Source organism: Crotalus tigris, unplaced genomic scaffold, assembly GCF_016545835.1.
Source record: "Crotalus tigris isolate CLP2741 ecotype Arizona unplaced genomic scaffold, ASM1654583v1 scf7180000017721.692284, whole genome shotgun sequence".
Classification (NCBI taxonomy): domain Eukaryota; kingdom Metazoa; phylum Chordata; class Lepidosauria; order Squamata; family Viperidae; genus Crotalus; species Crotalus tigris.
The window spans coordinates 188,266-203,751 of record NW_024096590.1 but is presented as its reverse complement, the minus strand read 5'-3'; the positions used below and the strand labels follow the sequence as shown (position 1 = coordinate 203,751).

The window sequence follows — 15,486 nt, the reverse complement described above, 5'->3', positions numbered from 1 at the left end:
TGGAGGGCTTCTTCAGATCAAACGGAAGGGCTGCCAACCTCCTGCAATCAACAAGGGTCCCCTCCTTCTTTATCGGCTCTCTGGGGTGATTTTCAACCCTCTCTAAGATCCCCAGCAGGGCGAAATCAAATGCGGAAGACGGAGCCCAAATTTCTTGTGTCTTTTACGGAACAACGTCAAACCAGAAACTTCCTGAATAATAACATTCTTAAAGTGAGCAGTGAGGTGAAGCACAGCAGATTAAACCAGGCTAAAATCAGAATTCTATTCCATTAAGACTAACCAATCCAGCAATTCATATGCCTGTTAAAATAAAAAGATTTTACCTATGTGCCTGTAAAGTATCAAGACCGGGAATCTCATAATTTCATAAAGGAAGTCCTATCCTACATTCCATCCAGTAATTCATTTCCCCTAACATCTGTCATCCATCCATCCATCTATCTGGAGAAGGCCTTCTTAGCAGATCTTAAAGTAAGCAAATTCATTCAGGAAGAGTTAATTGAAGGTCTAGATTATTTCACACATTGTGGTGAATATGGCTAGACATGTTCCTTTCTATCTTGGGACTTTTTTATTCTTTCCAAACATATACACATGCACACCAATAATGACCTATCCAGTCATTTATCTTGCAGTCTACTGGGAATTTGAAACTTCTCTACCTTATATTAAATTAAATATCCAATCATTCCAGGTCATTACTCATACTTGCCTGGACTGATAGCAGTGGGAATACAACATTTTATGGGATACAAGTTTCCCATTCAAAGAAGGAGAGGAGAAGAGCGAGGAAATTGCCGCCGCCACCCCAGCCGGGACTCCGCGCTGCCTGGCCTCATCCTCCGTCCATCGATTGAGCCACGGTGGGGGCTGGTGCCACATGACCCGCCAGCCCCTCCGCCAGCCTGGCTGCTTCCCCCAGGTACCCCTCTTGCCCTGGCATTCGCCTGAGCTGCCTGGGGGGCACCAGGAGGAAGAAGGAGAGGAGGAGGGTGAGGAAACCGCCACTGCCACCCCAGCTGGGACTCCGCGCTGCCCGGCCTCGCCCTCCACCCATCCGATGGAGCCGCAGTGGGGGCTGGTGCCGCGTAGCCCCTGACAGCCCCTCTGCTAACCCGGCTGCCCCCCCCCAGGCATCCCTCTTGCCCCGGCGCCTTGGGGGCAGCAGGAGGAAGGAGGGGAGGAGGAAGAGGAGGGCAAGGAAGCCTCTGCCAGTGCTGGGCCCCAGGAGGCGGCTCTCCTCTCCTATCATTGCTGCATCTCCTTCTTCCTTTCTGGCGCACCTTCCCAGCCAGTGGAGCCAATGGTTGGGCTGGCTGGGGATCGCAGTGGCTGGTCTCGCTTGGGCTGCAGCTTGTGGGAGGGCTGGCTCGCTCAGTGGAGCCTCCAGTGGGCCACTCCCAGCAGGGATCCCGGAGCTTCCCCGGGCAGCTCCAAGGCCACGAGGTCCTGGCTGCGCTTCTCCCAGGGGGTGGGGCACCCAGGCACAGGGCCAATCGGGAGCCCTGCAGGCAGTAAGTCAGAGAGAGAGAGAGAGAGAGAGAGAGAGAAAGAGAGAGAGAGAGAAGGGAAGCAAAAATGCCTCTCTGTCTCTCTTTCTGCAAATGGTGGAGAAGGCCATGCAGAGACAGATGCAGAGCGGTGTCTCGGTTCCTAAGACCATCGGAAATATGTTTTCTGATAGTCTTAGGCGACCCCTGTGAAATGGTTGTTCGACCCCTAAAGGGGTCGCGACCCACAGATTGAGAACCGCTGCCTTAAAGGAAAGATGTGGTACTATAGATTGGCTAAAGACACAAAGTATCCTATTCCAGAACTTACTCTCACGGTCTGTCAGTATATGATGCTTCTCAGACTTTTAACTATGATAAATAAATTATCTGTTCTTATCAATTTAACATCTAATAAACTCTACATATTAAATTTATTTTTGGAACTGGTCTCTCAAGGGTGACAGTATACAGATGTTCATGTAAATCAGCGGTTCTCAACCTGTGGGTCGCGGCACCAGTCCCCACTGCGGCTCCATCGGATGGGCAGAGGGCGAGGCCGGGCAGCGCGGAGTCCCAGCTGGGGCGGTGGTAGCGGTTTCCTCACCCTCCTCCTCTCCTTCTTCCTCCTGGTGCCCCCAGGGAGCTCAGGCGGGCGCTGTCTCCACCGCGGCTCCATTGATGGGTGGAGGGCGAGGCTGGGCAGTGCAGAGTCCCAGCGGGGGCGGTGCACGGACCGGGAACAGCTGGGACCCCCGACGATGCAGCCATGCCACCGCCGCTGCCACCGGAGCCGCTGCCTCCCATCCTGCTCCCCCTCTCAAACCGTTCAGCTGAGGACGCGGTGGAGGCCAGGGCGGAGCGGCAGGGACCCCTGGCGCTGCTGCTGTGAGAGAGAGAGAGAGAGAAACAGAGAGAGGAAAGAAAGAGAAACAGAGGAAAAGAGAGAGAGAAAGAGAGAGGAAAGAGAGAAAGGGAGGAAACCGAGAAAGAGAGAGGAAAGAGAAAGAGTAAGAGAGGAAAGAGAGAAAGAGAGAGGAAAGAGAGAAAGAGAGAGAAAGAGAGAGAGGAAAGAGAAAGAAAGAGAGAAATGGAAAGAAAGAGAAAAAGAGGAAAGAGGGAAAGAGAGAGGAAAGAGGAAGAGAGAGAAGAGAGAAAGAGAAACAGGAAAAGAGAGGAAAGAGAGAAAGAAAGGGAGGAAAGAGAGAGAGAGAGAGAAGAGAGAGAGGAAAGAGAGAGAGAAAGAGAAAGAGAAAGAGGGAGGAAAGAAAGAGAGAAAGAGGGAGAGGAATGGCGCTTCTCCAACCAGGCTGGGCAGAGCCGGCAGAGCAGCCTTCCTGCCCCCCCCGGCCAGCTGGGGGGGTTGGGGGTCACCACAACATGAGGAACTGTATTAAAGGGTTGCGGCATTAGGAAGGTTGAGAACAACTGATGTAAATAAAGAAAATCAATGATTCCCCATAATATTAACCAGCTGCAGCAAACTTACACTTTTTGCTGCCCACCAGGCCAGTGGGTCAGTGGTCACTGACATAGCGACATGCCTTTCCTTTTGCTGGTTTAAGAATTCATAGGGTATTAGGCAGGTCTTGAAAAAATTGATAATTCCTTAACTGGGGAACACTAGCACTGCAATCTGACTGGCATATACAAGAATGGTCCCCAACTAGCTGAGAAACTTTTCTGTTCGGTGATATAGGATGGTTGTGCATGCTTTTAAAATGATTTAGACAAGGTGCTTTGGAATGCACAGGAATGCACATGTAGCACTTCTTTAAAGCAGCAACATGTTTATTTTTGGCTCTTGCACAAATCTAAAATAATGTATCTGCTTTAATGAGCTGGCTTAAACAGATCATACTTACTGCTACCTGCTGCAATAGATATAGCTATGGTGGGGTACATATAACACTATTGAGTTTCCATTTGCATTAGTGATTAATGTTGGCTCTTCTAGTGTTCATTGCAAGGATGAATAACCTATGGCCTACAAATCTCATACAATCCCCAGCCTCTATTTTGTAGTCCCCAGATTGTTCCCATAGAAGTTCATATGCCACTGAACTTTGTGATACAATTTTGTTTGAGCACATCTTGGTGTATTGAAAATATCTAGCCCAATATCCTCCCCCACCTGTGATATTGCTAGACTCCCAGATATGGTTATTGTGATTTTTGTGGCATGATGATGGTGATTATGGTCTCCCAGTATAAAAATGTTGCCCTGCTTATTTTATCAAACTTAGCATTGTTTACAAACAATAATTATACTTCAATAATACTTCAATTATTAACAAAGTACTACTATTAATATTGCATGGGAGACTACATTCACCACCTCATACTGATATGCCAAACTGAACCCATAGTTAAAGAATAAACTTCTTCCTAGACATTTCCACAAAGAGATATAGTTATGATATCACATAACCTTTGCATAATTATCATTTCCATACTAGTGTTGGAATTGCATTTCAATTAAATATAAGTAGGTACTCACATGAACAGTGATGGCGAACCTTTTAGAGACCGAGTGCCCAAACTGCAACCCAAAACCCACTTATGCATTGTCAGGTGCCGGGTGGGTGTGGCCCATTGGGTGGGGGTGGCCTTGGGTGGGCGTGGCCCATTGGGTGGGCCTGGCTGCGGTAGTAATGGCAGACTGGGTGGGACTAAAAAGTTCAATCAATCAATTCCAACTTTGCAAGATCTTTTTTTTTCCATGAGAAGTTGAAATTGACTGATTGATTGAACCTTTTTTTTTGTACATGGCGGCGGAGGCCTAAAGCAAAAAGGTTTTATAAAACCCAGCTGAAGGCCTAGGACTGGGGCGACGGCACACTTGCCCACAGAGAGGGCGTTGAGTGCCGCCTCTGGCACCCATGCCATAGGTTCGCCACCACTGCTCTAGAAGATGCATCTGTTTTGGGGGATGGAATTTACTATATAGTCTCACGACGAACAAGAAAACATAATTAGCCCCAAGTAGTAACTGCAGATTATGCTTAAAATCCTACAAGCTAGACTCCAGCAGTATGTGGATCGAGAACTACCAGAAGTACAGGCAGGATTTCGAAGAGGCAGAGGAACTAGAGATCAAATTGCCAACATACGCTGGATCATGGAGAAAGCTAGGGAGTTCCAGAGAAACATCTACTTCTGCTTCATTGACTATGCTAAAGCCTTTGATTGTGTGGATCACAACAAATTGTGGCAAGTTCTTAAAGAGATGGGAATACCAGACCATCTTATTTGTCTCTTGAGAAACCTATATGCGGGTCAAGAAGCAACAGTGAGAACGGGACATGGAACCACTGATTGGTTCAAAATTGGAAAAGAGTCTGGCAAGGCTGTATACTGTCACCCTGCCTATTTAACTTATATGCAGAGCACATCATGAGAAAGGCAAGGCTAGATGAAACAAAAGTTGGAATTAAGATTGCCGGGAGAAATATCAACAACTTAAGATATGCAGATGATACCACTCTAATGGCAGAAAGTGAAGAGGAACTAAAGAGCCTCTTGATGCGGGTGAAGAAGGAGAGTGCAAAAGTTGGCTTGAAACTCAACATTAAGAAAACCAAAATCATGGCATCCGGCCCTCTCAATTCCTGGCAAATAGATGGGGAAGAAATGGAGGTAGTGACAGATTTTATTTTTCTGGGCTCCAAGATCACCTCAGATGGGGACTGCAGCCAAGAAATTAAAAGACGCTTGCTCCTGGGGAGGAAAGCTATGGCAAATCTAGACAGCATACTAAAAAGCAGAGACATCACCCTGCCAACAAAAGTGCGTATAGTCCAGGCCATGGTTTTCCCAGTTGCAATGTATGGCTGTGAAAGTTGGACCATAAGAAAGGCTGAGCGCCAAAGAATTGAGGCCTTTGAACTATGGTGCTGGAGAAGACTCCTGCGAGTCCCTTGGACTGCAAGGCGTTCAAACCGGTCAGTCCTAGAAGAGATCAACCCTGACTGCTCTTTAGAAGGCCAGATCCTGAAGTTGAAACTCAAATACTTTGGCCACCTAATGAGAAGGAAGGACTCACTGGAAAAGGGCCTAATGCTGGAAAGATTGAGGGCAATAGAAGAAGGGGACGACAGAGAATGAGATGGCTGGATGGAGTCACTGAAGCAGTAGGTGTGAACTTAAATGGACTCCAGAAGATGGTAGAGGACAGGAAGACCTGGAGGAACGTTGTCCATGGGGTTGCGATGGGTCGGACATGACTTCGCAATTAACAACAACAAAGTAACTGCAGAAATACATTGGAAATATTATCTGGACATAAATGGCTTGACATTACTAGGGATAGGTTGTACTTGTATATATTTTGAAAACATTTTACTCCTATCTGTTTTTGAGCTATTTCATTGCTTGTTAAAATTTGCTAATACTTCACCATTCCAGCTTCCCTTTATTAATGTGCTGAATCAACATTGATAGCCTGGATTTTCCTGAGATATTTTGGTCTCCGGTTCTTGACCTCATACTTTCAGCCTTGAAATTACCCCAGATCCATAAAATAATAAAGCCTACAAACAATTTTGTATTTACTGTTGATTTAAATCTACTCCTTGGAGTTAGAATGCTGGGCTGCGAGTAGCATTTGGTGGATTTCACACCGTCACACACATATACACACACCCTGAAGAAACCTCCAAGATACTTCATTAACTTCCCTTCTCTACCTCCAGTGCCCAAAAGAAAGGTCAGCAGGGGTCATGGGTAGCCAATAAATGGTTTAGAACCCAATTATCCTTTCCCAGTTTCTTGTCTATCAGTGGGAGAAATGTATGCTTTAGATTAAAAAGTGTGTGTGTGTGTGTGTGTGTGTGTGTGTGTGTGTGTGTGTGTGTGTAGAACAGGACAGAAAGACTGTGAAGGGACCCAGAAAGGTTTATGGCCCCATTGCCTATAAAACCTTCTCTCCCTTCTGTTCAGGAACCATAAAAACACTGGCACACACAATTGCTTCATGAAAGAATGTAAGCAACAAAAATCATAATTGTCATCCAGAGAAAGGGAGATGAAGAAGAATGTCCAGGATTCCAGGGGATGAAACCTAAGAGTTGAGTGGATGAGCTCCAGCCAATCGGTGAGCCTGGGACAAAGGGAGCTTTTCCACATGGCTAATTAAAATCAGATTGGATTATTCTTGTCAGTGTTTGCATGCTGACTTTTATATTTTTTTATTTTGGGGGGGGTTGGGTGGGGAGAAGCAAGTTGTTAAGGAGAGAGAGATGGTTGCAGCAAGGAGGAGCAGCAAACGTTTAACACAGAAAAAAGTCTCAACGTGTCACCGATTTTATGGGCAGTAAAATTTCAAAGCAATCCAAATCTATTAATGCTAGAGAAAGAAATTTCTCAATGAGCTGTAGAATTGGCCAGGAGGGAAGTCCTTTTCCCTATTGCGATTCCTCACACTTGTGCCCCCCACACCTTTTCACCCACACCCCTTCCTTCCGCTCGGCCTTCACACACTCCAGACCATACGCTGTCTCTCCTCCTTACATGGCTGCTTGCTAAACTGAGCCTTTGGAATCATTGGTTCTTCCAAAGGACATAACATTAGAAGAGCAGGCTAAACTTATGGTTACCAAATAGGTGCAGTTCACAAATGTGCTAAACATTCCTGGTATACATTTTCTGTCTTTCCAGTCTCTAACTGTAAGTGCATTTGGGGCAGAAGCAGAGACATTATAAGCCTGTAAAATACTATTGTTCAAATTCTATTCTGTTACAAGCATTTTATTTATTTGTTTTTAGAATTTATTGACTGTCCATCTTACCATAAGATAACAAAAAGTTTTATTCCTAAAGTGCAGCTATTCATCATTTTCAAAATGATGTATTGGTGCAGTGGAAGAATGACCTTTGCTCATCTTTTATCTTAAACTTCAGATTCCTGGATCCACTAATTTTAAACTCCCATCCCATGGCTACTGTCTATATGATTAGAATAAAGGTCTCTTCTCATCAAAGGGTTCCATGTAAATTAAATAACTTATTTCTAAACCACTGTACATTTTCTTTGCAAGTCTTCTGGAATTGCTTTACTGTGAATGGTCATTTTTTTCTCTCTTTCTACAGGGCCAGATTTTTTTTTTTTTTTTTTTAGCCATGCCAAGTGCTGACTTGATTTCAAGTCCAGCAGTTCAGTGTGAATCACCCCTCCTGAAGACTTTTAATGACTTTCAGTTCTTTGATTTCCTTAACATCCTCAGCAGTATTCTGGAGGAAGTTTGACATAACAGCCAAGTCCAATGTGGATAACTAATGCATTATTTCAGATTTATTTGATCAGTATTAAGTCTTCTCTCTTTGTCTCCCACCTAGTATGCTCTCAGGATTAATAAGTAACATTTCAGGAGAACTGAAGGTTCAAAGGATTCACATTGAGGGTTCAGTGAAATGAACATATCTTTTGGTTTTCAGCTTACTTCACCCTACTTTTACCGCTCTCCTTCTGATTAGAACTATTGCTTATTAGACCTGGTTTTGTCTTCTCTAGTGATTGAAGGTCACAACAGGAAACACAGAAGAAAGAAGATTCATATTTCATTCTGGAAAAAAAAAGATCTAACTGCTGTGTTTCTTGTCATGAAAAAGCCATTTCAAACGAAGTAGGAAAAGATTATCTGTCTAGAGTTGGGTAACTGAGGCATTTATTTCATTTACTAGTATTGAAAAACAAACTCAATTATTTTGAGCCCCAGTTAACAAGTGAGTGATAACTTTGAGTGACATCCAATTTGATGATGCTAAACAGTCCTGAACATTTGCCTCAGCACATAGATAGTCCATTGCAGACTTTTTGCAGGGCGGCACTGTGCCTCCTATGCCACCTGTGCTGGAGGCTTTTGTGCCCATTTCCAGGGCAATATTTACCTCAGTCATGCAATAGAAGCATGTATTGAAAGAAATCTGTTTGGAACTAGAAAGAATCTGATAGACTCACTATCATGAAGTATGCTTGTAAAAGAACAATAGGAGAGTCTAATGTGGTGATATATGTGGGGGAGCACTTAGAAATATATATATAAAAAAGTTGCAAAACATCTTCAGCATATGGCTTCTAATTTTCTCAATGATGTAGCCTAATAATTCCCAATCTCATGGGATGATTTTTGTTGTTGGAATTAATGAATAGCAAAACTTCATGATACAACTTTATGATCTCTAAAGAGTCCATTATAAATAAATATGAAACATAAGGTTAAATGCAGTTTTGATTTCAAACATTTCATTGATTATGCTAATATTTGGGGAATTTGATTTGACCAGAAACACGTGTTGTTTTTAATAAAAATCTAGCATTTTTTAAAATAACAATTATCTACAGTACAATTATCTATGGTTCCTTAGAAAATAAAGGTGGGATGTGTGGTCCTTTTAAGCAACTGGTGTTCAAAATGAAGGGCACTGAGATGCTAGATTAGATTAGATTAGATTAGATTAGATTAGATTAGATTAGATTAGATTAGATGCGAAGAAGCATTCTTTTCTCAAAGTGATTTAATATCACCTAATCTTGGAAAGGCAGAATTAGCAATAATGGTGCTGAAGTGGTGTCAAGTCATATAAGAACTAATATTTTCATGTAAAGAAAATTAGTAAAATATACTTGTTATAATCTACTTTATGTAAATTTTAGAATGAGCCAGTAAGTGGTAATATTTAAACATGATTAGGTTAAAGTGACTTTTTTCACCTAAGAATAAGAGATTTGACAAAGAATAAAACATCCAACCACTTAAGGACTGGATTAAATTAATTTTCTTCAGGATAGACATTTTTGTAGACAAATTCTTCACCCAAAATAATCAAAAACCTGTTGTCATTAAGCTTGATTTTTAATAGGTAACTCTATTCTGTATAAAAAAAACTTTTATTATAAACTGCATTGAGGACTTTTTTTAAAGTCAGTGATGTGAAACTATTTTAAAGAAATAAATAAAACATGAGGAAGCAGGAACTATTTTTTTTCTCCCAAGCTCTTTGTATCACCACAATAAGATGGGGTCTTGTAGACCCTAGTCTTACTGTATAAATAACAAATAAACATTGCATAAGTGGCACTTCTCTTGCTTTTCTCTTTCCATTGAAGTATACAGTCATTTTCCCTCTTTGATAAGTATAGAAATTATATTCCTTAGTACAGATACCATTCCTGACCAGCCAGGCTGTTCCAGAAAATAAGAAATTATATTCATTTATAATAGTAACAGTTAAACATACTGCTATTCCAATGATATATACTCAAATCTTTGCTCAGCTTTGAATTTTAAAACACCATTAAAATACTTAGATGGAGTCTCAACACAGAAATAATAATTATGAAGAAGACTGCAAGATTCACATATTTTCAACTCAATCTGCTTTCAATACAATGCAATCGTATATGCTTTGGTCAATGCTTTAATTCCAAACAGTAAAAAAGACAATTCTCTCAATTAGTAATAAAGAACTTACAACTCTAAATTTTGCTGAAAAAATACCTCAGGAATACCAGCCAGCCAACTAGGGCCCATTGTGAAATATGCTTAGATATGCTTAAAGATATATGCTTAAAGCAACATTAGAAGATTATGGTATGTGTTCCTCATATAAGATGAATATGGATAAAGAGTTTTTCAGATACTCCCTTGTGTTTTTCAGTACCCTTCAACTATCTAATCATTCCTGCTCAGAGTTTACTAATAGATTGATTTTTGCAAATGACCTAACACCTGTCTCATAGTGATTGCATTGATAATATATTAGCCTGAATATCTGACTCATCATATGATACTAATGAATCTCTAATTCTCTAATTCTTATCAGTTTTTAAAACATAGTTCTTCCAGTTTTCTAACCCTTATAGTATTAAGTAAATTCTTAAGGTATATTTATTTACAAGGTCATTTTTGCTGTAGTATATTAGATGATACTTTAAAAATCTATTACTGTTATAGAAATCAGATATCAAGGGCATATTCATCAGTATACCACAGCAGAACACATTCAATAGACTTCATGTTCTAACCAACTAACAGATCAAAATAACAGAGTTGGAAGGGACCTTGGAGGTCTTCTAGTCCAACCCCCTGCTCAACAGGAAGTGCTATACCATCTCAGACAAATGGTTGTCCAATCTCGTCTTAAAAACCTCCAGTACTGGAGCATTCACAATTTCTGGAGGCAAGTTGTTCCACTGGTTGATTGCTCTCACTGCCAGGAAATTTCTCCTTAGTTCTAGGTTGCTTCTCTCCTTGATTAGTTTCCATCCATTACTTCTTGTTCTGCCTTCTGGTGCTTTGGAGAACAGGTTGACACTCCCCCCCCCTCCTTCTTTGTGGTAGTCCCTTAAAATACATCTCATCTCACTACAATTACAGAATGACTCCAGTGCCCTTTATTCTCAGCCTAGCTAGCCTTGAAATTTAAGTTATATCCTGCTGTAAATGATAATGAAAATTCCGTGTAGTGATTAAGGCTAGAAAATGAGAAACCATGTTCAAGTCCCACCATAGACCCAAAGGTCAACAAGTTGCACTATAGGCCCAAAGCCAACTGGTTGACCTTTGAGCCAATCCCTCTCTCTCAGCCCTAGAAAGTAGGCAAAGGCAAACCACTTCCCCAAAAACCTTGCCAAGAGAACAGCAGGGATTAGACCAGGCAGTTTGTCTGGTGTCAACCCTGACTCGAAGGCACACACACAAAAAAAAAAGATAATGGAGGGGTAGGAAGCTTCTATCCTTCAAGTGCTGCTGAGTTATAATTGTTAGGATCTCTCAATGTTAGACTTTCTGGCAGCAGCATTTGAGAAAGGACAATGCCTATAGACAGACAGTGAATGTACAGGAATTTTGCATCCTGTGATTTGTTTGTTCTAATGTCTAAGATATATTGGCTCAGAAAGGCTCATAAAGTTATCTTAAACAAGTATGAATGGCAAAATGGTATAAAGCATTTTTAAGAATGCTGCTTTTGCAATCTGAGGCACCAATAAGGCTCATAGGGAAGAGAGTCTGTGCTAACAATGTTTTCAGCATGGTAAATAAATTGCTCTCATTGCCACTTAATTTTATGAGTACATATCATTCTTGTTCAACATAGTGCTGCTATCCAGCATTCTTTAACTGAATACTATACCAACTGTTCTGAATTTTGTAAAAATTAATTGAAGTGCTATAGAAAACTGCATGAAAAGTTATTCTGAATTGTTTCCCACTTGAAAACCAGTTCCTCCTTGGTGGCAGTCTCTGCATTTGCCTGATTGCAAGTTTCCCTAAAAACTGGAGCTACAGAGGTCTGTAGCTGAAGGGAGCACACTTAAAAGTGACTAAGGAATGAAGGCGAATGTGTGAATGATTATTCATGGAGGAAAGTTTGCTTGATTTGCAGGCGTCAGATATACAGTATGTATGTGAGCCTAGACTTAGAGAGATTTGCTTGCACAATAGAGTTTCAGTGCCTCTTGTCTCCTGTTTGAATATAAGGGTTATGTGCCACAGAGATTATTCCCTGAAGTCAAAGCAAGCAAAGAAGGCAGAAAAGCTGCAGATTCATAATGCAGAGCTGTAATTAGTCAGCATTTGCTCTTCGTTTCAGGCTCCAGTACATCTTTTCCCCCTGAAGGATACTGCATTTGAGAGTGCAAGATTTCACTTGTTTAAAAAGAATGTTCTTGCTATATTGCACAAAGCATAAACTGGCACATACATCATATTAACAAACATTGTATTTTGTTAGATATTGGCTTAGTGTGTTGCAGAAACCAGATTGTCTGGCTTACCATGTTTGACAATTCAACCCCTGTGTAAACTGTATACAAATAAACCACACTGTTCTCTATTTGTATTAGCCAGTATTTATTTCCAAATACGGTTATTATTTACTGGCTGAGCATGCAGGGTTGTGTTAGGCTTGCTGTCATTGAACTAGAAGAGAATTAAAAGGGTCTCTATGCTGGGATTGCTGTGCCCACTAAGCAAGCTAAAGTCTTGAGGGAGTGGTCATTTTGAGATTTATCCTGGGGAGGAGTGTGTGTGTGTGTGTGTGTGTGTGTGTGTGTGTATCCTGCTCCCCGGGATAAAACTCAAAACGACTCCTTAGCCAAGACTTATATCTTGTCCATCAGGCAGCAAGGAAAATGCCCCTATAATCCCTGTGCAATTGTGCAACTGTAACAGAAATTAGCAGACCACTTAGTCTTCTTTCCACTCCCACTATCTGCCATTTCTTAAATTCACCTTTATGCTTTACAGAGAGAACTTTCAAAAAAGCAACAGTAACAGCAGCAGCCCTGTTAGAGGAGCCTGAAACGAACAGGTACCTGTCAATTCCATTTCCAACCACCGCAACTCCTGAAATATACCTCAGTAGTTTCAGGGTCCCCATAGGATCAATACTGCACAAGTACTTCCACGCTCAGTCCACTTGCAAGCAAACCAGCCAAGGTAAGGGTGGCAAGAAAGGAAGATTGCCTTGCACATAGGCCTGTCACTCCCCAGTCATTCTTGCTTGTTTTCTCAAAGCTCTAGGAAACATTTACTTTTAACTTGTTTTTTTTTCCCACAAAGGAAAAAATGTAATTCAATGTGAGGTTATAATAAAACGGGAGAAGTACAAAGGGCCGTGGATTTTGGCAGACCTGGAAAGAGAACAAGGAGGGGGGCCTGATGAGGAGGGAGGCAGGCAGCTGGATATTGCAAATGCTCTGCTGGCTGGGCAAACTTCTGAGTGTTTGCAGCTGGAGAAAGGAACTCACAAAAGGGATTATGCCTTAACTTGGCAGGGGGAGAGAAAGGAGCCACCCTCTCCAGCGGAGAGAAATGCCGTTTCCCCTTTCTGTTTGCAAGGGAGCATGACTGGCAGAGGCCTTTCAGAATCATGACACCTTTCGGCAACTGTGCTCTGGAGCAGAACCTCTCCATGACCTTTCTTAGGTTTATTTGGTTTGGGCAAAAAGTACTTTTCACACAACATTAATCTACACACAGAGATCACTCACTCACCCACCCACCCACCCACCCCCCACTCTACTTCCACAGACACACACACTTTAAGTTCCAAACCCACAGAACAGTAGGGTGACAAAGCTCTCAACAGGGATGAGTTTGCACAATGCGTTTCACGTTGCCAAAGCTGGAGGCAGCCACTTTCTGCACAGAGCTTCTCTCTTCAAGTGCATCTTATCTGCTGGGTGGAAGAACTTTGCACAACTTAGGGGAAAGCATTAGGTTTCTGCAGTCAGTTGTGGGGGGGGGGGAAGCCCGGACGAACATTTTGAGGAGCAGAGGCCTTTCATTCAACTCAACCTTTCCGATCTGACCCCCTCCTGGCATTTGCTCTCTAGCGCGCAGGGGAGGGGTCGGGTTAAGCATTAAACTAACCTGATAGTGAAATCAGCCCTTAAGAGATACTCAAAGAAATCCGGCCCAGGCGGGGATGGAGAGGACTTAGTGCGGATGCCTTCTTCACACCTGGTCAGCTCTCTCTCCCCCACCCTCCGGCAAAAACCCAGCCATCTGCAGCAAAGAAGCCCACCCATTCCCTTTGATTTGGAGGTCCCTGGCGACGCCAGCGCTGCTGCTTGCCGCCGCCGCTGCTGCTGCTGCTGCTCTGGGAGCAGTTTCTGCCGAGCTGCAATAAACAATAAACCCAAGACTCGCAGAGGCGAAGCGGCTGGCTGGCCGGCTGGCTCTCCTCCTCCCTCCCCCAAGCCCGCGGCCGCGAAAGTTGCGCTTGGCCGCTGCAGGCAGCCCGGCTCCTGCCTCCTTAACAAAGAAGCCCCGGCTTACTTTCTTGAGCCATGCTGATGACAGTCTCGGTGGTGGCGTGGTACTCGTCCTCCTCCAGGTAGTCGTCGTGCTGGAAGGAGTCCCCCTGGAAGTCGTGCAAGTCCAGGATCTGCTGCAGCGGCGGGGCTTTGGGCAGCAGCTGGTTGACCACCTCGCGGGTGATGTTGGGCGCCTCTTTGAGCCTCAGCTTGCTGAGGATCTGCGACTTGATGCTCTCCAGCCTCATCTCTTTGCTGTGCTTGCGCCAAAGACACACCGGGCAGCTCTGGTCCTCGGCTTCTGTCACCAGGGGGACGCCCTCCGTGGGCGCCTTCTCGCTCGGCTCGCCCGCGCACAACTCCAGGGACAGGACCAGGAAGCCCCAGAAGACGGTCGACTTGGGCACCGGCATGTCTGGCGCTTCTCCGCTCCCTCCCCAGCCAAGCAAGCCCGCTCCTTTCTCTCGCGGAGCACAATCGCTCTGGCTCGGCCTCGGGATGATGGGCTGCAGCTGCTGGGTGCTTGGGGGGTGGTGCCGCCGCCGCCGCCGCTAAGTTCTTGGGGGTTGGAGATGGGGGGGGCCGACTTGCTGGTTGGGGGAAGGAGAGGAGGGGGGGGGAAGAAAGAAGGACTCTCCTTTTATATCCCAACTGAACTGTGTCGTAAAAAGCCTTGATTGGCTGCGGAGGCAACAAAAGAGCTCTCGGCAAAAGGGCTGTCACCGGCAGGGGAAAGCGAGCGGACTTCTCCGCGCTCTCCTCGGGTCAGGGCGAAGCATTCCGACCGCGCTCGCCTCGCCTGGTGTCAAACCTTTTAAAGGCTGGCAGCGCTCTTTGAAGCGAGGAGGGGAGGGGGCGCCCAGATGGGGAGGGAGGGAGGGAGCGTGTGGAGGAGGCATCTGACAACCCCTTAAAGAAACAAGTCCCCTTTTTCCTTCCCCCGCGCGCTACCTTCCCGCGGCAGGCGGAGCGGGGTGGCTTTCAGCCCCGGGCTCCGAGGGGAGGAGGCGCTCGTAACAATACGCGGGGAGGGGCGGCTCGGGCACTCGGGGTGGACCCGGGCGAAGCGGTGGCCGGGCGAGCGACGAGGGCGAGGGAAAACCGTTAGCTGCTACCCTCGACCTCATTCCGCCTCGGGCGCCGGCCCACCTGGCGCTCCCGGAGCCCCTGCGGGCTTCCGCACTTCTCAGGCGGCAAGCGCCGCTTTGCCTCAGCGCAGAGTTTACCTCA

General features: G+C 44.5%; 1 protein-coding gene across 1 annotated transcript in view; it reads right to left on the bottom strand.

Annotated features, from left to right (window-relative positions):
- Positions 1-14,825, bottom strand: part of GDF11 (growth differentiation factor 11) — a 53,010-nt gene extending 38,185 nt beyond the window's left edge. Inside the window, exon 1 of the mRNA XM_039338836.1 lies at positions 14,279-14,825. Within this exon, the coding sequence (XP_039194770.1) occupies positions 14,279-14,669 (391 nt within the window). The 5' untranslated portion in view covers positions 14,670-14,825. The remainder of the gene's footprint in view (positions 1-14,278) is intronic.
- Between the last annotated feature and the right edge of the window lie 661 nt (positions 14,826-15,486).